Source organism: Xenopus laevis, chromosome 3S, assembly GCF_017654675.1.
Source record: "Xenopus laevis strain J_2021 chromosome 3S, Xenopus_laevis_v10.1, whole genome shotgun sequence".
In the NCBI taxonomy this organism is placed as follows: Eukaryota; Metazoa; Chordata; class Amphibia; order Anura; family Pipidae; genus Xenopus; species Xenopus laevis.
The window spans coordinates 37,564,675-37,584,177 of record NC_054376.1 but is presented as its reverse complement, the minus strand read 5'-3'; the positions used below and the strand labels follow the sequence as shown (position 1 = coordinate 37,584,177).

The 19,503-nt window shown below is 41.1% G+C and overlaps 1 protein-coding gene across 2 annotated transcripts in view; it reads right to left on the bottom strand.

The window, feature by feature from the left end:
• Nucleotides 1-1,666: 1,666 nt before the first annotated feature.
• igdcc4.S (immunoglobulin superfamily, DCC subclass, member 4 S homeolog) overlaps nucleotides 1,667-19,503 on the bottom strand; it is a 56,014-nt gene continuing 38,177 nt past the window's right edge. The window contains exons 9-20 of one of the 2 annotated variants that reach the window (XM_018255252.2): nucleotides 18,242-18,379; nucleotides 17,344-17,514; nucleotides 16,920-17,144; nucleotides 16,078-16,185; nucleotides 14,259-14,442; nucleotides 13,987-14,114; nucleotides 12,492-12,662; nucleotides 9,759-9,896; nucleotides 8,653-8,761; nucleotides 5,253-5,487; nucleotides 4,999-5,163; nucleotides 1,667-4,256 (exon numbers count right to left, since the gene is read on the bottom strand). In XM_018255252.2, the coding sequence (XP_018110741.1) occupies nucleotides 3,753-4,256; nucleotides 4,999-5,163; nucleotides 5,253-5,487; nucleotides 8,653-8,761; nucleotides 9,759-9,896; nucleotides 12,492-12,662; nucleotides 13,987-14,114; nucleotides 14,259-14,442; nucleotides 16,078-16,185; nucleotides 16,920-17,144; nucleotides 17,344-17,514; nucleotides 18,242-18,379 (2,276 nt within the window). In that variant the 3' untranslated portion in view covers nucleotides 1,667-3,752. The remainder of the gene's footprint in view (nucleotides 4,257-4,998; nucleotides 5,164-5,252; nucleotides 5,488-8,652; nucleotides 8,762-9,758; nucleotides 9,897-12,491; nucleotides 12,663-13,986; nucleotides 14,115-14,258; nucleotides 14,443-16,077; nucleotides 16,186-16,919; nucleotides 17,145-17,343; nucleotides 17,515-18,241; nucleotides 18,380-19,503) is intronic. The other variant, XM_041588198.1, reaches the window with a different exon arrangement.

Sequence of the window (19,503 nt, the reverse complement as noted above, 5' to 3'; positions counted from 1 at the left end):
AAAATCTGCCTGTGTGTGCTTGGAAGAGATAGTGTAGGGGGAGAGCTGTTAGTGATTTCAGGGACAGATGATAGTAAGTTTGCTGGCTAGTAATCTGCTTGATACTGCTCTGTATTGGAGGGACAGAAGTCTGCAGGGATTTGAGGGACATTTTAGCTTAGGTAGCTTTGCTGGCTAGTAATCTACTGTTCTCTTTAAACAACTGCCATACGTTGACCTTGTAGGCATTGTTTGCCCAGTTTTTTTGGACGCAGCCACTGAAGCACAGTTGCCAGAAAAAATATGCCATATAAATGCTGAAAATAGTCATTTTTCGCCATACGTTGACCTTGTAGACATTGTTTGCCCAGTTTTTTTGGTTGCAGCCACTGAAGCACAGTTGCCAGAAAAAATATGCCATATAAATGCTGAAAATAGTCATTTTTTGCCATACGTTGACCTTGTAGGCATTGTTTGCCCAGTTTTTTTGGTCGCAGCCACTGAAGCACAGTTGCCAGAAAAAATATGCCATATAAATGCTGAAAATAGTCATTTTTTGCCATATACGTTGAGTCAACGTATGGCAAAAAATGACTATTTTCAGCATTTATATGGCATATTTTTTCTGGCCTCTGTGCTTCAGTGGCTGCGGCCAAAAAAACTGGGCAAACAATGCCTACAAGGTCAACGTATACACTACTACAGCGGTGGATACGGATTACGTAAAATATATTATGGCTGCTTGAAAAAAGTCACTCCGGTGTTTTTTCTGGAGACGGTAATATTATGGATATTTAGACAGAATGTGAACAAGGTCACACAGCTAGATGGCGGGTTGAAGAAAACAGTGTGCAAATAATGCCTACAGGGCAAATAATGCCTAAAAGGTCAACTTATACACTACTACAGCGGTAGTAAAATAAAAAAAAGTAAAATAAAAAAAAATGAATATTAAAAAAAAAAAATTAAAGTTGGTGCTGCTGAACTACTAGGAGCAGCAGATTAGCACACCAGTCCCACTCCCCAACACTGCTAGACTAATAGCACTGGGCTCTTATAGTAGTAGTAGTAGTAGTAGTAGTAAAACAACAAAAAAATAAATAAAAGCAGTCCTTACAAGGACTACTGTTATTGCAGCAGTCAGCAGATGAGATCAGAAGCAGGACAGCTGCCCACTGCAGCTACATACAGAGCACTGCAGTAGAAGGTAGATTACTAGCCAGCAAAGCTACCTAAGCTAAAATGTCCCTCAAACCCCTGCAGACTTCTGTCCCTCCAATAACAGAGCAGTATCAAAACGATTACTAGCCAGCAAACTTTCAACTGTCCCTGAAATCACTAACAGGCAGCAGCTCTCTCCCTACACTATCTCTTCAGCACACACAGGCAGAGTGAAAAAACGCTGCAGGGCTTCGGTTTTTATAGGGAAGGGGAGTGGTCCAGGGGAGAGCTTCCTGATTGGCTGCCATGTACCTGCTGGTCTGGGGTGAGAGGGCAAAAAAAGCGCCAACAATGGCGAACCCAAAATGGCGAACGTCGCGCGACGTTCGCGAACTTCCGGCGAGCGCGAACACCCGATGTTCGCGCGAACAAGTTCGCCGGCGAACAGTTCGCGACATCTCTATTGCTGGGTAATAACAACTGTGTTTACTGTTTCCCCAGCATTAAACATAGAACAAAGGCATTGTTTGCAATCATCAATCCACTTTATTTAAATTTTATATACTTTAATGAAATTTATAAACAAAATTCATATTGGTACTTGATAAAACTGATGTTAAAATTTAGTAATACTGTTACTTTAACAGTAGTAATACTGTTACTTTTTTTAAACTTTATTTTATTGACCTTTGGTGAATATAGGCTATTGTGTATCCCCGTTTTAAGTGTAGGTATCTCATATTAAATATGTGAAACCCCCCACCCATCAGCTGACCTGGTTAGTGACCAACTTGTTTTTTTTGAGCTGAGTGCATAGAATTGCAGGAGGTCAAAATATCTGAGTATGAGACTGATCAGAGACAATTTGCGAGCATATACAGTGCACAATAGTAAAATGGTCAACTTATTTTTAAGGGCCCAGGAATTCTGGGAATAAAACGTACCAGGTAATGCACCATAATTTAACCCAGGTGGGCGCAATGAGTTAGAAAATGAAAGAGTCTTGGAGGTTCTGAGAAGACACTCACAGAGTGCGTAGAAAGGGAGGTATTGTCACAGATGGGAAACTGTGGAGCAGGTCCATAAGTCCCAGACGTCATACAGTTGTTATGGTATTGGTATTTGTAACAAAATCATTTTCCCAGCTCTAGCATGACTCCATTACCACATGAGCATCCACAGAGCATGAGAATCTTTTCGGTTCTTTATTTACTTTCTGGTGAATTTTAAGCATTTGGCTTTTGGAGAAGCAGCAGCAAATGGCATATTTTCTGGAGATGTTGCCATTGCACAAGTAAAAATTCCCCAGACACAATAAAATCACCCAATTATGCCATAAAAATCACTAGAAAGCAGATAAGAAACTTGCCAAGAGATTGTTTCACTCTTTAGTATATCTAGGACTTACTCTTGGAATGTAACCAAATGCACCAATGCAGAGATACAAAACAACATCACCCATCACTAACAAGATCAAAGATGCACTGGGCTTTGTTCTGTGAAACCCGGTAAATGTTTCCTGAACTCCTTGTACCAACTTCAGGTTGTCAGCCAGAGATGTCAAGTTTGTGTCCCACCAACAGTTTATGTACGACAGCATCCTAACACATGTTTGGCTTGTGTAGGGTTCTGCGAGTTTTGGTTCTGAGCAGCTGTCCAACTCAAGATGCCATGAGCTTTTAAAGGCCATGATATAAAATATCCCAACTTTGGTGCAGGTGAGATCAACACTAAATTGTCTGTTCTAGAAGAATAGTAGAACAGAATGCCAAATACCTGGCCTGTTATGCAGAGATGGCAGTTGAGATATTTGTTTGGGGAAGCCAACAATGGACTGCTTTTTTTCTGGAGAGATATAGAAACATCTGACTTCCTCTTAAACCAATTTTTTTAACCTTTATCCTTCTCTGGTTATGTCTAGTGTTAGGAAACTCAATCTGGAAGGATGTGAGTCTGACATCTCTGCTATAGGGAGTTGTAGTTTGCAACAGTTGAAGGATCATGATGAACTTGAAATCCCTGCTGCAAGCTCTTTGGACAGTAGTGTAAGTAGTGAAGTATACTTATTGATGCTTCAAAGCTTAAAAGGCAACTTGTATGGTGAATTAAACTCTGACACATGGCCTGCTGGGGTTCCTGGCTTGGTTTCAGCTTCTTTCTTTTTTTATTGACGAATACATGACTTCCTTTAGGCACACGGCTTAGTTTGGGTACAGGAATGTCAAGTCTTATAAAAAATAAAATTCATTATTAACAAGGAGGATTCTCAGCAGGAGAACTTCAATTCCTTCATGTACTGAAAATACCGTGAGAATGCAACACAATTCTTTGATAAACTCCAAATAGTAAACTCCATTCACAGAGAACGTTGACTCACAAGTGCGAGTGCATTATTAATACTCTTTGCTTTCTAAAGGATTGTTGCAGGAGGGTCTGTTACCTTCAGGCCATTGCCGAAACAATGCTATTTCCCCAGTTTTCCATGAGTGTGATATAAAAGTGATGGTCTTTGAGTTCTTTTTCTGCCTGGAAAGCGAGTTTGTCCCCTCTGCCCTTTTACTTTAAACAAACTCACACACACACTTGGCCTCATGAAGCTGGAGTTTAGGGCCTCAGCCATTGAATGAGTCAATACACTGCCTGTCAGGTGAACTGGGATGAAGTGATGCGTGTGTATTGCTGAGTGCTAAGTCCTGTGGGGCTTTCAGTACAACAGAAACATCATCTGCAAGTGAGTCTCCACACTCTGCTCTGAGAACACTGCTCTCTGTTGGCTGAAGATCCTGAGAGTCCACACTCTTGTGGAAGCCATTGAGCAGGAGCTGGTTCTTTAAGTCTGTAGCATCTGCTTTTGTGTCTGTTGTAGGGTTTAATTCCTCTTCACTCCTGTCTTGTCTATGTTCCTCTGTTAGAGGCTGGACTTGAGAACTGAGAACTGTGGTTTGAGTCCCATTTATGGACCTGTCCTGATCCAGACTGAGATCTTCCTCCTCTTCTTCAGAATCCAGTCCAGCACAATGTCCACTCCTTTCCGAGGCAGAGAAATCGGAATGTACAATGACGTCTGCCTCAACTTGGTTCTGAGATGAATTCCTGTGACTCCTCCCAAGATCTACCTGTAGGATACAGGCAAGATAAATAAGAATATTAGATTTCTATTACAACACATTTTATCTTGTGGTGCTGTATGTTAAATTCAATTTAACTGAATCGGAGACTTCGTTGAAGACTATTTCATTTTATCAGGTCAGCACATTTTGTGATTATGTAAAGCAAGATAGCTGCAGCACTTACTGTCATCCAGGGCTTTTATTTCGCCTATTTCCTTCTAGTAAACTGAACATTACAAGATGTGAACAAGACATGGATGCGGACTGCATTTAGCAGTGGAATATAATGCAGAGGGGACTCAGTGAGGTACTAATTAATGAGCAAGTTCAATATATCTTGATAGAATGGTTCAACTTACCAAATTTATGGGGCCCTAACTTGAATTTGCAGTAGGGGTCAGTAACATCTAGGTACAAAATGGCCGATAATTCCTGACAACAACCCTGAATTTCTTATAATACTGGAGGCAATTTGGATGTAACACCTGCCTGCTCTGTGTGTACACTCAGGTCTGTTGTTCATATAGTTATCACCTGAACTATTAAAACTGAAAACTTATGGGAGAGTGTTGTGGGGTGGGGGTGGGGTAGGTTTAAAACCCCTGTAACTGAAGTAGCTGAGTTAGAGATAGAATAAAAAAAACAAAACCAGTTGGAGTATTCACAGCACTGACCATTCGGGGAAATCTTTCATTAACTGGTATCTATTGGTCTTTTCTCCATAATATTACATCCAGCCCCTTCTTACCTTTAAGGGTTCATAAGAAAAGTCATTTAAAGTCATCCTTAAGCCTCCAGAGGACAATGGATTTGCCGAACCATTAGCTGCTGACGTGAGGTCCCCAGTAATGGACTCTGTGTAACTGGTGATGTGATTAGCCCAGTTCTGGGTAACAGACCCATTCCAAGATGGCTGCAGGGCACAGGTAAGTGAATTATTGAGTGACAATGCAGATAGACACCTAGATGTATAGGGAGTTGATAAAGTGCATGCTTACTGACCTTCATTTTCAGTGGATTTTTTTCCTCTGGTTGGGCCGTTGTGACTGGGTTCTGTCCCACAATCAGATTAGTGGCTTCTGGAACAGGAAGGGATGGAGTATCTTCCTGCTGGGAGGGCATGAGAGTCTCCAGTTCATGTGAATCTTGACCATGACCCTGTGAGCAGGACTCCTGCCTGGCTCGCTGATAAGATGCGGGGGCCCTACTGGAGCGGGACCCTGTATCCGAGCTGTCCCTGTACATAAATCAGACACAGTTATAAACCTGTGTAAACCAAATGCATTGAGACCAAACCATTTACCAATTCTCCCCCTTAAGATGGCCGTCATTTCTTTCTCACCTTATTGCATTGTTGAAAAATTTGGGAACACGATTGATTATTAGTTATTGTTATCATAATGTATTTACAAAGTACCAATGGATTGTGCAGAACTGTATAATGAGTGTAAAGGGCTCGTTCACATTCGAGTTAACTTTTAGTATGTTATAGAATGGCTAATTCTAAGCAACTTTTCAATTGGCCTTCATTTTTTATAGTTTTTGAAATGTTTGCCTTCTTCTTCTTCTGACTCTTTATATCTTTCAAATGGGGGTCACTGACCCCATCTACAACTAAAATGCTCTGTAAGGCTACACTGTTATTGCTACTTTTTATTACTCATTTTTCTATTCAGGCCTCTCCAATTCATATTCCAGTCTCTTATTCAAATCAGTGCATGGTTGCTAGGGTAATTTGGACCCTAGTTACCAGATTGCTGAAACTGCAAACTGCAGAGCTGTTGAATAAAAAGCTAAATAACTAAAAAAAACACAAATAATAAAACATGAAAATCAGTTGCAATTTGCCTCAGAATATCACTCTGTACATCATATTAAAAGTGAATTTTAAAGCGAACAACCCGTTTAAGCAAAATAGATTTCAGTGCAAATATAGATCAATTAAAAAGGTAAGGGGAATTGTTCATTTGAGCTTACCATCAAAGGTAGAAGGCAAGCAAAAGGAATGTATATAATGTATATGTCAGTGCAACTTTGCACCATAATCAGGAAGAACAAATTTTTAGGTTTTCCTGATGGGCTAACTACCTCGACCTCAGACTAAAGTCCAGTTAAGGCAGAGACACACATGGAGATTCCTCCGAATTTCCTTCCTGAAGGCTAGAATGTAAATCACCGGTGGGATGGCACTCGGAGTACTTTGTATTCTGAAGTCAACCGAAGTTGCCTTGCGAGGAAACTTTGTGCACCTTCGCAAAATTAAGTGCTCCGAGTGCCATTCCGCCATCGATTTACATTCTAGCCGACGGGAAGGCAGTTCGGGAGATTAGTCACCCAAAGAAGGGGCAATTTGTGGCTGGGCAACTAATCTCCCCAAATCTCCACGTGTGTCTCTGCCCTAAAGGTAAGATTTGGTGAGGATGACTATATGCTCTTCTAGCTAAGGAAGGTCCAGACCAAAGGTCAAAGCTTTATAGGGGAAGCCTAACTGAAAAAAACCCAACAACCATTGGTTTGGTGCCATTAGATAACAACAGCAAATTGCTACCTTTGAGTTTGTGTAACGGGCAAAGCCAGAGTAGGATTAAAGGGCACCCCAGGCATGGAAAACACCAGCACGTGTTTTAGTTTGGACTCTTCATGCTTATGATTCAGCAGGTAATTACCACATAGGACAAAGAGCATTATGTCAGTTTGCTGTTATACCAATATAAACAAGAGCAGGAAGGCAGGAGTAGTAGTTATGCAACATATGGAGTGGGTCTGATTCAGTAACCCTGCACCCACCACCTACACACAAACCCACTACCTTCACTTGTAGCCCCTGTGCCTAAAACCAGTGTATAACAACAGAGGGAGCAGTTCTGTACTTCCTATTATTGGGTAATATAATCTAATGATAAGTGTTGCATAAATGCAGCAAATGATATGGGTTTAGATGACTTTGCACATAAAGTCTTATTTATCTGAATAGTTGTATTCATGGGTTGAGGCTAAAACAGTTTTTTTCTGCTAAGGAGAAAAAAATTAGGGATGCACTGAATCCACTATTTTGGATTCGGCCGAACCCCCGAATCCTTCGTGAAAGATTCGGCCAAATACCAAACCGAATCCGAACCCTAATTTGCATATGCAAATTAGGGGTGGGAAGGGGAAAAATGTTTTACTTCCTTGTTTTCTGACAAAAAGTCACGTGATTTCCCTCCCTGCCCCTAATTTGCATATGCAAATTAGGGTTTGGATTCAGTTCGGCCTGGCACAAGAATTCGGCCGAATCCGAATCCTGCTGAAAAAGGCCGAATCCTGGCCGAATCCCGAAACCGAATCCTGGATTCGGTGCATCCCTAAAAAAAATACAAAAAAAATACAATGAAGAAGCTCAGTGAAATTTGGGGTCCATTTACTAAAGCGCGGTAAAAATATGCGCACAAAATAAAGACAAATTTATTGCCGAATATGTTTTCGCCAGTTTACTAACCTGTGGTAAATATAAATTTACAAATTTTCTTACGCAAGAATAAGTGTTCGACAGTTATCGCATTCGCTGAAAATAACGCTACCTACACATTAACACCTGGTTTATTAAACATACGCAAGAATATTCGCAAAATTTTACCGCCACCTATGTAGTGGCGTAAAAGTATTTTTTCGCCAGAAAATTTTCAAGGGGCAGAAAATATCCCATAATACTTTTTTTTTTTTTTTACCCATCATTCTTTGCTGACAGGATAGAGATCTGTAGCTATTGCTGACAGGATGTTTTGGCTTCTGCTTCTATCTGTTGCAACAGCAGCAGTTTCAGCTCAGAGTTGTATTATTGGCAGCGGCATCACAGTCCAAGGATTCGTCAGCCTCTACGCTTTTTTTGGTTTCATTGTGATTGGCTACATTAAACTGTGCATTTCTATGAAGCAAAGAGATTGACTGGTATGATTTCTTGTTCGTATGATTCTATTGGCAGAAGGGTTTATATGATGCAGACATGTTTGATTGGTGTTACTCTGGTGATGTTGTTGGATGGTATAATCATCAGTCAATAAAGTTTAGGAGTTTTGAAGATGCATTTCTGGCCATAAATGTCACAGTAAAAATTGCCATAATAACCGGCCATAAAACAAGACTATTTTATAGCATAAATGATATAGCATTTGTCGCCAGAAAATTCGCAACTCACTAAAATTACCACTAACGTAAGCTGGTTCATTAAAGTAGTTACCGCAAGTGATCGCAATGACTTCTGAGCGCATCGCTGTTTAGTAAACGTAGTCGCTGCGAATATTCTGGCGGAAAAATATTTTCAGCGATAACATGCGGAAACTTATAGTCAAATTTACCGAACTTAAGTAAACGGACCCTTATGTCCCTTAGCAGTAAAATCATGGTGTATTGGTATTTTACTCACCTCTGCTTGCCCTGTTGGAAGCTGGCACACATACACAGCAAGAGGCACAAGAGACAAAGGCAAACCCCCACTATTATTCCAGTCACAGAATTCATGTCCAGGACATCTGCTGGGGACGAGAAGAAGAGTCAGGACCACAGAAGATTAAAATAGAGTGGGCTTAACATTAGCTCTATGGCTAGATTTAAATATTGTCACATACTGTATTCTGGCATGTCATTGAATTGTCACCATTAGGTGTCTTTACATTGAGATAAGGTGAGTTATAAGTGTCCTGCAGTATTGTATAAAACTATTGTCATGGCAGCAGTGTCTTGATCGTTGACAAGGTTGCACTGAATAGTTCAGTTCTACAGCTGATACAGTGTCGGACTGGCCCGCCGGGATACCAGGAAAAGTCCTGGTGGGCCCAGGTGTCAGTGGCCCTCATGCTGCTAAACATTTGGCCTATTTCATGGCCATTCCCTATTTCTATGTGAACAAAGAGGCTAAATAGATGGAATAATAGATTATAGTATGTAAAGAAAAGGGACTAGCAGAATAGAGGTTGAATGATGAGAGGAAGAATAATAGTACTGAGAGTGGGCCCCTGGAATACGGTTTTTGGGTGGGCCCCTGGTGTCCCAGTCCGACGCTGAGCTGATAGCATGCTGAGAATGCAAAAGTGACTCTATACCGTGGCTTAGCACTTGTGGCACTGTATAAAACATCAGCTGTGTATTGCACATCAGGGTTGGCATCAGGTGGCATCAGGGTTGATGATGTTTAAGACTATAAATATAGTGCTATTTGGGTTGATTAGGTGCTCCATATTGTGACTTTGCAGTAGTGAGACATTATAGAGAAGAGCGAATGAGCGAATGAGGCCTATCCACGGGTGTAACTACAGAGAAAGCAGACCCTGTGGCTGCAGGGGGGCCCAGGAGGTATAGGGGCCCCAATTAATATACAATTTCAATAAATATTGGCAAAACAGGACAATCTCTAGACATTTTGGGGGCCCCAAAAATAATTTGCTGTGGGGCCCAGTGCTCACAGGAACGGAACTGTACTGAGGAATAAATGTGCAAGAGGAGAATAAGTTTGCAGAATATTTTGTGCAGTACCTGGTGGCGTCGGAGGTAACGTCTGCACCTCTAATACTTTGGTGTAGGGTCCCCAGCCTGACACGGTTTTTGCTCCCATCTTGAAATAATATTTGGTCCCACTCTGCAATCCCTGCACCTCTGTGCTAAACATGTTTCCTAAAAAAAAAAGTACATTTTACCAGAACCTGCTGCAGCAAGAGAGCGGTCATCCTCTGCCAATGTATCTTTCCAATCACAAAAAAGGAACAGGGATGTCGCTCTTCTGAGAATTGTCCCGAGAAATGACTCTACTCAGCGAACACGTTTTGCTAAGCAGAGAGACATTACAAGACAAGCAGGTGGCACTCATTTTCAAATTTAATTCTGACAAATTTACACTCAGTTGAGTAACCTCTTGCTGTTTTTCTAAACAACTTTCCAATATTGATTCATTCATTTTCAGTGGTTCTAAAGTTATTTGTAACTGTAATTGTTATTGAAAACAGTATCTGTCTGCCCATTTCTATTCTCTGCAGTCTGCACTGCTGGTTCTGACCCTTAAAATAAGCAGAATCCAGCTGATTACATTACATTGCTTGCATTTGTATCAAAGGGTCAGACCCAAAGAACTGAAAGGGATAAACAAACACTGCTTTCAATTCCAATCACATTTTCAAATACTGTAAAACCATTTGAACATCTTTATTGAATGAATATTGGAAAGTTGTTTAGAATTACATTTTCTTTTGGGGTGGAGGACTCAAACTGAATGCATTTGTTTGTACGTAGGAAGTATAGGTATGGCACCTGTTATCCAGAATGCTCGGGACCTGGGGTTTTCCGGATAACGGATCTTTCCACAATTTGGATCTTCTTACCTTAAAGGGGACCCATCACCCAAAAAAAATATTCAAAATCCTACTTTATCACATTAGTCAAGCAAAATGAACTTTAATTACACAATAAAGCAATTGCACTAAAAGACAGGTGGGTGTCACTTTCAGTGCTCACTGTCAAAATGATGTGAGTTGCCCAGGGCTGGGCCAAGGCAACCCGGCCGGCCTCCCCCCCCGCGCGCGCACGCCCCAGATGAACCGTAACTTGCAAATGCGCAGGACGGAGAGAAAGCAGGAACAGAGGTCAGTGTGACAGATGGGAGGGGACGCAGGGGAGGAGATCGACGGAGGGGAGGAGAGCAATGAAGGAATGGGGACGCAGGGGAGGAGAGCAACGAAGGGGAGGGGATGCAGGGCAGGAGATCGACGAAGGGGAGGAGAACAATGGAGGGGATGCAGGAGAGGAGAGCGATGGAGGGGAGGAGAGCAATGGAGGGAGGGAACGCAGGGGAGGAGATTGACGGAGGGGAGGGAAAAGAGGAAGAGCGACAGAGGGGAGGGGAAGGATGGAGAGAGCAGCGGAGGGAGGGAAACCAAAGAGAGCTGTGATAACAGACTAGGGGTAGGCAGAAGACAGTTTAAGAGGTACCCGCCCAGCGCCGCTCTGTAGTTGCCCTAGACAAGTGCCTCTTCTGCCTACCCCTAGTTCCGCCCTGGTGTTGCCCATTCTTTAAGTGCAACTCTGCTGCATCCATTGATACAGCCCACACTGGGAACCCTGGAGCTACTGCCACCTTCCATTATGGTAGTGGCTCTAGAGTTTCTTTACGTCAATAGATTTTATTGTCATCTCAGCTCTATATAAACATTTTTAAAAGATTTTTTTTTCAAAGCTGAAAGAGACCACACAAACAAAACAGACAAACACATATTACTGCAAGCAAAACATATACAAAACAAGCAGTTTCAATATCAATTTCCAATGCAAAACTTTATATTTTGGACTTCTCATCCCAACCAATACATCAAGTGCACACCCTGGTGCATACTCATGAGTTTGTGCAAGAAAGCTAATTTTAATTATCAATTTATTTTCATAGTGACATTAAGGGGGTTATATACTAAAATCTGAATTTTTCTGATTAATAAAAAAAATCTGACCAAACTAGAATCCACAATTTACCCTTATTTATCATTAAAAAAACCATGAAAAAATTGGAACCACGAAAACCATTACTTTTTTGGATTGTCGAGTGAAAAATCCGAATTTTTCAGATTGACGTTTTTGGATTTGACGCCTGAAAAGTCTGAATTTTTGTGAAATTTGTGGAAATGCCTGAAATGTTTGGATTATTATAGAAAACCCAGTGCTGACAATAATATCTTCAAATTCCAAATAGGACCTCTGCCATGGAGTTTTTTCAGATTAAAATTTTCCCACACTAATAATTTGGATTTTATAGTAAAAAAAAATTGAATTTTTCTAGTTTTTACCATTTGGACTTTAATAAATAACCCTCTAAATGTATAAAGGTCATATGTGTTTGTATCTGACTTTAAACAAACAGAAGCAGAAGCCCCTTAAAAAAAAAAAAAAAGAAAAACAGTTGTTCAACAGTTCAAGAAGTGCCTTTTGATTCAGGTACCTTTAATTGTATATCTCGCACAACTACCTGTGGCTAATTTAGCAGCCACACAACTACACTTCCAGTTCGTAAATGACCCCTTATATTTCTATATCTATAGGTTGAAGCAAAGCATATTTCACCAGTGCAGAATGGCAAACCTCATGCATTCTAGGTTGAAATTATGGTGTTTGAAGGGGGTTTAAATAGAGGGTAACGTGCCTTCTATATATTTATTTTCTATATCATTATGGATATATTTATACACATGTATAATTCTAATTCTAATTGAGTATGTATTGATTTCTTACCATCTCTTGTCAAGAGAGTCCACATCTCATCAGGCTGACTGTTGTTGGACGTGTACATGATTAGATATTGGGCAACGATTCCATTTGACTCCACAGGAGGGCGCCAGTGCAGCTGAACAGAAAACTGGGACAAGGGCTGCAGTACCAGGTCAGCAGGTGGCGAAGAGGGCCCTTGAGAAGAGTTAGAGATTCAATGAGAGTTGCCAAGAGCAAAGGTCTTTAATTGGATGCAATAGGAAATTGGGGCCTCTACATTTTCGTTACGCTAAACATTTAAATTGGACTTGCATATAGTGTTTCCTTGAGAATAAAAACATCTGAAGCAACATGCAGAAAGCATTTGCCTATCTACAAAGCTGGTAGAGCCAGGGCTGGATTTACATAGCAGGTCCCATCCTCTTCCTTTGTGCACATGTGCACATTTTCAGCATCAGGTCTGGAGTACTGGGGATTGATGCACGGGAAATTTTAAAAACTATTGTATCTCCTGCTAATCAACAGTACTTCCAAACCAATGTGGGTGTGGTCGGGAAGCATGCCCCCCCCTTAAATTCTGCCACCCTAGGCCCGGAGCTTTGTGGCCTTTCCAAAAATCCAGGCCTGGGTAGAGCTCTATTTTGCCCTCCTTGTGTTATATGAAACTTCTGTGTCACATGACTCACTGAAATTTGTGTATTATAATAAATAAAGAACCCCCAGTTGCAAAATATGAGGATATTAGAAGTTACCTCTGAATTCCATGACCTGTCAGCCTTCGACCTCGTATTTTTATATGGTCATGAAACTCCTCAGTAACTTATAATATCCTTATAATTTACAAGTGGGGGTACTTTATTCACTATACATATATACATTTTTCCATTATTTGGTGTTATAGTCTCCTGAAAGCAAGAATGGATCCAGTGCAATAAAACCTCCACCTTCTTAACTGAAGAAGTCCAGCATTGGTCAAAATTCTCTTTCTTTATCTCTTCCTCTCTCTATCTCTTTGTCTATCTATCTCTATCTTTCTATCTATCTATCTATCTATCTATCTATCTCTCGATCTATCTATCTAATCTCTCTCTCTCTGTCTATTTTTGATTTAAAAGTGATCTCGTTCATATGAGAAGTTACCACATTATGACATGGGTAAATGCCCCACCTTGACCTTCATAGCTAATTCTTACCCTTACACGGCTTATATAAACTGGAACCTGGGTGGTTGTGTAAATCAAGTTATTAAACCCAGAAGAAATGCAAATTGCAGTACCAAAATGCCAATGCACAATGCCACATACAAGTATTGAACTATATGGGGGAATAAATGGGGTGGAAATTGAAAAATGTTTAATTCAAAAGCAATAAGGCAGGGTTCTGGGCAAAATAGTGCATTTCTCTATAGCACTGTGTATGCCATTGCTCTGTCAGAGAGCTATAACCCCCTAAATCAAACAGAATACATTATCCATATAAAGGAGAGAGCATTCCCATAACCATAAGTTCTCTTACTCACTGTCTGGCAGTGTCATTTTCTCCATGATGTCACTATATGGCCCTTCCACACCGACACCATTAGACCGTACTTGGAACTCATACTTGGTGTAAGGTTTCAAGCCTGCAACCAGGATCTCTTCAGAAGCACTAGTTGGAGAGACAATATGGAGCTCAGAGCTGAACATACAAGAAAGGTCTATGTGTATAACTCTACTGGCTGCTACAAGTGAAATCCTGTAGCACAGAAGGGTGCAAAAAAAAATAAAAGAGGCTGTGAGATCCAGCCGTTACCTGCCATGATAGGTCACAAGAGAGGCGTTCATAGCTCCCAAAGGCCCACAGCGCACCGTGTAGTTCACTATCTTGCTAGTGGTGAAAGTAGGTTTTCTCCACCGTACCCACACCGACGTGGAGCTGTTAGGTTTAACTTCAACATGACTGGGCGGGAGCGGGGGAATCCTCTGTGCAGGGGGTACTGCAGCAGCAGCAAAAAAAAAAAATAAACCAACTAAGGATATGTCTGGTCTATCTTAACAGTATATTTCAATCTTTATTTTGACTGGCCTGGATTGTCTCAATCAAACAAAGAACTTTCAAGAACTTGACAAACTTCCACTGTAGATGCTACAACCCCCTAGGATATGAATACCAGGGCTGGGAAAATCACAAACATTGGTGGGAGCAATTATCAATGAATTATCTAGTATAGGTAAATCTAAAAACAACTGGACTTGCTGAGTAATCGATGAAGACGTTTCACTACTCATCCGAGCAGCTTCTTCAGTTCAACTGACTGGTGTGGGAAGTTCTCGGAATATAAACTCTTCCACTAATCCAATCACAATGGCACATTGTAACTCTTCAAAGATATGACATCTGAAGAAATTCACAGAGGTGTTGATTCTGTGTAGTTACTGTGATAGGATTACCAATGTGTCATGCAACTCCTAGATACAGGTGTTACTTGTTAGAGTTGCATGAATGGATGTGTGAAGTGTTCTGAATCCGCCGGGGTACAGATGTTAGAACAGCATTGTATGTAGCAGACAGACAGGTGTCTGTGTCAATGAATTACTATGCTGCAAAAATTATTTTATTTGCACAACTAGGATTAATTACGACTGTGAGCATAATGAGCAATTAAATAATTTCTGCAGCACAGTACTGCGTTCATAATTGCGCCTTCATTGGTTATATTGGAAGTTGGATTGTCTGTTGAGTGGCATGAAACGAACAGTGTGCTGCTGCATTGGACTTTTGTGTTCACTAGGATAACTGCGGCACATGGTCCAAATTTGTTGGAGAATGGTAACCCTAAAGCAACCAATCACACATCTGCATTCATCACTCTGTATTAAACTGGTCAAAGCTTATTGCTGACCAGCTGCTATACAGGGTTTACTGGACCAGAGCAAAGTACTTAAGGGTCAGGGCACACAGGCACATTCGGGGATATTAGTCTCCCGGCGACAAAGCTCCACTTCTTCGGGGTGACTAATCTTTCCGAACTGCCTCCCCTGCCTTCCCGCCAGCTAAAATGTACACCACCAGTGGAATGGCACTCGGAAAATTCATTTTCCGAAGTCACCTGAAGTTGCCTCACGAGGAAACTTTGGCCGACTTCGGAAAACGAATCGTGCCGAGTGCCATCCTGCCGTCGATTTACATTTTAGCCGGCGGGAAGGCAGGGGAGGCAGTTTGGGGAGATTAGTCGCCCCGAAGAAGAGGAGATTTGTCGCCGGGCAACTAATCTCCCCGAATCTGCCCATGTGCCCTGACCTTTAATCTGCCTGTTTGCCCTGACCCTAATGGTGTAAACCCAGAAATGGTCTAATGCTCAGATTAAATAAACCTGCCTCACAATGCCTCTAGAATGAACAAGCTCTGGTGGTATAGATATTAATGTACGGTATATGCAATCAGAAAGCTAGGTCAGATACAACCAATCAGATCACAGCTGTGCAGGCAGTCACTAACTATACTTATGTGTGTTTTTTACTAGACAGAAATACAGATGTACATTATGATAGACTAGATAGATAGATATTCATAATTTGTTATATCACATCATAGCTACAGTAAATATCCAGTTTATCGGTGTATTACCTACCTGGTGCAATGGAGGGAATCTGTCTGGTCCTTCCTTTCCATGTAACAGTCTGCCCTTCCTGATTCTTATTAAATGCCACTAATTTCACTTGGTACACTTGTCCGGGCACTGTCAGAAAGATGCATACATGGCAGACATTAGTTGCAATAGATTAAAAAAGGCAAAGTACTGGTATCATTCTTCTTGCAGCAGCTGCATGTGTCACACAGTAGTGAGGTAGAAGTGTGTCACACTGATTTGAAATAATTGTGTGTGTGTCAAAGGCATTTTTATCCATTATTCCATTTTACTTGATTGGCATGGCCCATCAACCAAGGGGGTAAGTAATCCAGCCCCCCCCCCTAGGGAGGGCCCTGCTAATAAGTATTATTGGGTCCCATGATTTCTGATGGTGGCCCTGAGCTTTTGATAGCCCCTCTTGCATTGGCCAGAATATACAGATTCCCAGTCTCAGTCTGGTGTCACATTAAGAAGGCAGAAAAGTTCATTGTGTTTTTTATTACTGAATGCAAATGTGTATATGTTACTCCCAAAAAACGAAAGGCAAATGTTTATGTTTTAGACTCATTGTGAGCATTAGTTTTGATTTGCATTGAGGGGTGCTAGACAGTTGTTGGATGAAAGATAGCTGTGTGTGTTGCATTAATGGTAAGGGATAAGAGAAAAAGAGAGACCCAATCATCATACTTAATTATAAGAGATAGCTATTTGTTTGCATAGTTGAATGGTGAGAGGAGAGAGACAGTAGTCATTCCAACAGGCAGAGAGATGGCATTAGTCAGCCATGTTTGAACAGAACTATACAAGTTGGGATGAAGCACCTTATACCACACTTTACGCACTTAGCTGTGTTATTTCATATTGTCTCCTCTTCTTCTTCAGCTTGATGGGAGTCCCATCCCACCTTTCCACTTGCTGTTGACAGGAGCCACCAAAAGCCAGAGCAGGGCATATGAGACGGTAATACAGTCTGAAACTCGTGACTGGAAACTCGCCATGGGGCAGCTCCCAACTGAGAGCGAGGGAATCAGTGCGGGGAGTGACCTTGAGCTGCATCTGAGAAGGGACTACAGGGTAGAGAAGGACAGAATGGTAAGTGTAATATAGAGGGAAGGATAGATTAGGATGAATTATTAAACACACTTAGAAATAAGCAGTTCCAGTATATCAGGGACAAGAAAATTATGATTCATCAGGGGTTTCCTCTACATGTAGTAGACCAACAACAGTCAGAAGACAACACTGAAGAAGACTTTACCCTCTTACCGTGTGTTTGGTTGTCTGTGTCAGGAGTGCGGTGCTGAATCCAGTGGGAGGGAATTCCATCTCCTGCGGCTGTACTAGCTGAGATCCTCACTTTGTACAAACTGTTGGGCTGCACTGGCACCAGCACTGCCTGAGTCTCATTCCCCGGAACGTCTATGGAGGAGATGTCGTCTGAGGAAGAGAGAAGCTGGAAAGTAGCAGAAATCTCTCTGCCTGAAGTTTGTTTCACGTCCAGAACTTCAGCGTCTCGCAAAAGTGCATTTATAGAGAGCTGAATTATTTCACAACTATAAATACATAGTAACATAGTAAGTAAGGTTGAAAAAAGACACACGTCCATCAAGTTCAACCTTTTAGGTTTTTTTTTAATCTGCCTAACTGCCAGTTGATCCAGAGGAAGGCAAAAAAAAACATCTGAAGCCTCTAAAATTTGCCTCAGAGGGGGAAAAAATTCCTTCCTGACTCTAAAATCGGACTAGTCCCTGGATCAACTTGTACTATGAGCTATCTCCCATAACCCTGTATTCCCTCACTTGCTAAACACCATCCAACCCCTTCTTAAAGCTATCTAACGTATCAGCCTGTACAACTGATTCACAGCTCTCACTGTGAAAAACCCCTTCCAAAATATCGGCACCTATGTATTGGGTACCAACATTCATTAGCATCAAAACTAATTTTTCTGATACCTGAACCACAACCAAAAAAATAAACAATCCCTTAGGCTAAAGTCGATGCCTTTATGTCAGGCTTCCCTACATTGTAAGTAATCTTATCTTGCTATCGACTCCTGTTATGGATGTGATTTATTTCCTGCTTTGTAATGTTGCCCCTACTAGTCCAATGTCTGCCCTCAGGTTTTGTCGTTTGGAATGTACAGTCAGCATCAGACACTTACCATCCTTCTGCGTGCCATAATCAATGCGATATTTGGTGACTTGCCCATTGATCAGCTCAGGTGGTAGTGGCTGCCAGCTCACATGTAAGCGTGAGGGGGAATCGCTGTGAAGGTTCAGAGTTGGGGCAGCTGATGGAACTGATGGACAGAGCAAAAGCCTATTAGTCATACTGTTATTCAGTATATGCACTACTTACAGTTTAGTGGCAGAACAAGACTGCAGGGTACTAGTGAAAGAATCATGTCACAAACAGCATGTCTAGAAGTGACAATAACAACAGATTTTAACCTGAAACTCTTCAGGCTTCTTTTCTTGAACATTAATGGCAAATATAAGACTTTCCCTAATGGAAAAAAAGCTAATTTGCAAGTTTACGTTGTAAGTATATGGTGGCCTTTCTATATTCATAGAAAGGCCACCATATACTTACAACTTATATTGCACAGAAACATAGCAGTTAACAGAGCCCATTATTTTATATTTTCACAGGGCCGCGCTGGTAGGATGCAACATGCAGCCGTGTCTCATACGCTCAGTGGTTCCCCACGGCCCCAAGAGTACAAGCTACATAGAAAATAATTGGCTATGTTGTCTCCTGCATTCCAATGGGATGAAACCTAAAAATAAGCCACTGCAAAGGGAAGCATACCAAAGTGTCTATGAGTAGTGATGGGTGAATATATTTGCCAGGCATGAATTTGCGGCAAATTCCTGTGTTTCGCCGCCGGTGAATAAATTCGCAAATCTCTTGCGAAAATTCGCTGGTAAGAATTCACAATTTTTTAGTGAAACCGTTCAAAATGCTCGATTTTTTCGTGAAAAGGTTTGAATTGCTCAATTTTGCTTGAAAACGTCTGAATTTCATGAATTTTTGGTGAAAACCTCAGAATTTCAAAAATTTTTCATGAAAACAGTCAAATTTCACGAATTTTTCATCAACTTTCCGTTCTCACGATTTTTCGCTAATTTTTCGACGTTTCACGAATTTTGTGGGAAATTCGCAAGTTTTTCGGCCAAATGGGAGAGATTCGCCCATCGCTATCTGTGAGCAGGGGCTTAAACATTGCTTTTTAATTGCAATTACATTTACAGACAGCTTCAACACCCCCAAATTATTTTGTAATAAATGTATAATGTAAAGTTGTTTAGAAGTGCATTGTTTTTTCATTAGGCAAAATGACATATTTGGGTTTATATCCTCTTTGAAGGCCACGTTTCTCTAGTTTGTTGTTGATATCTTTACATTTTTATTTGCATTTTA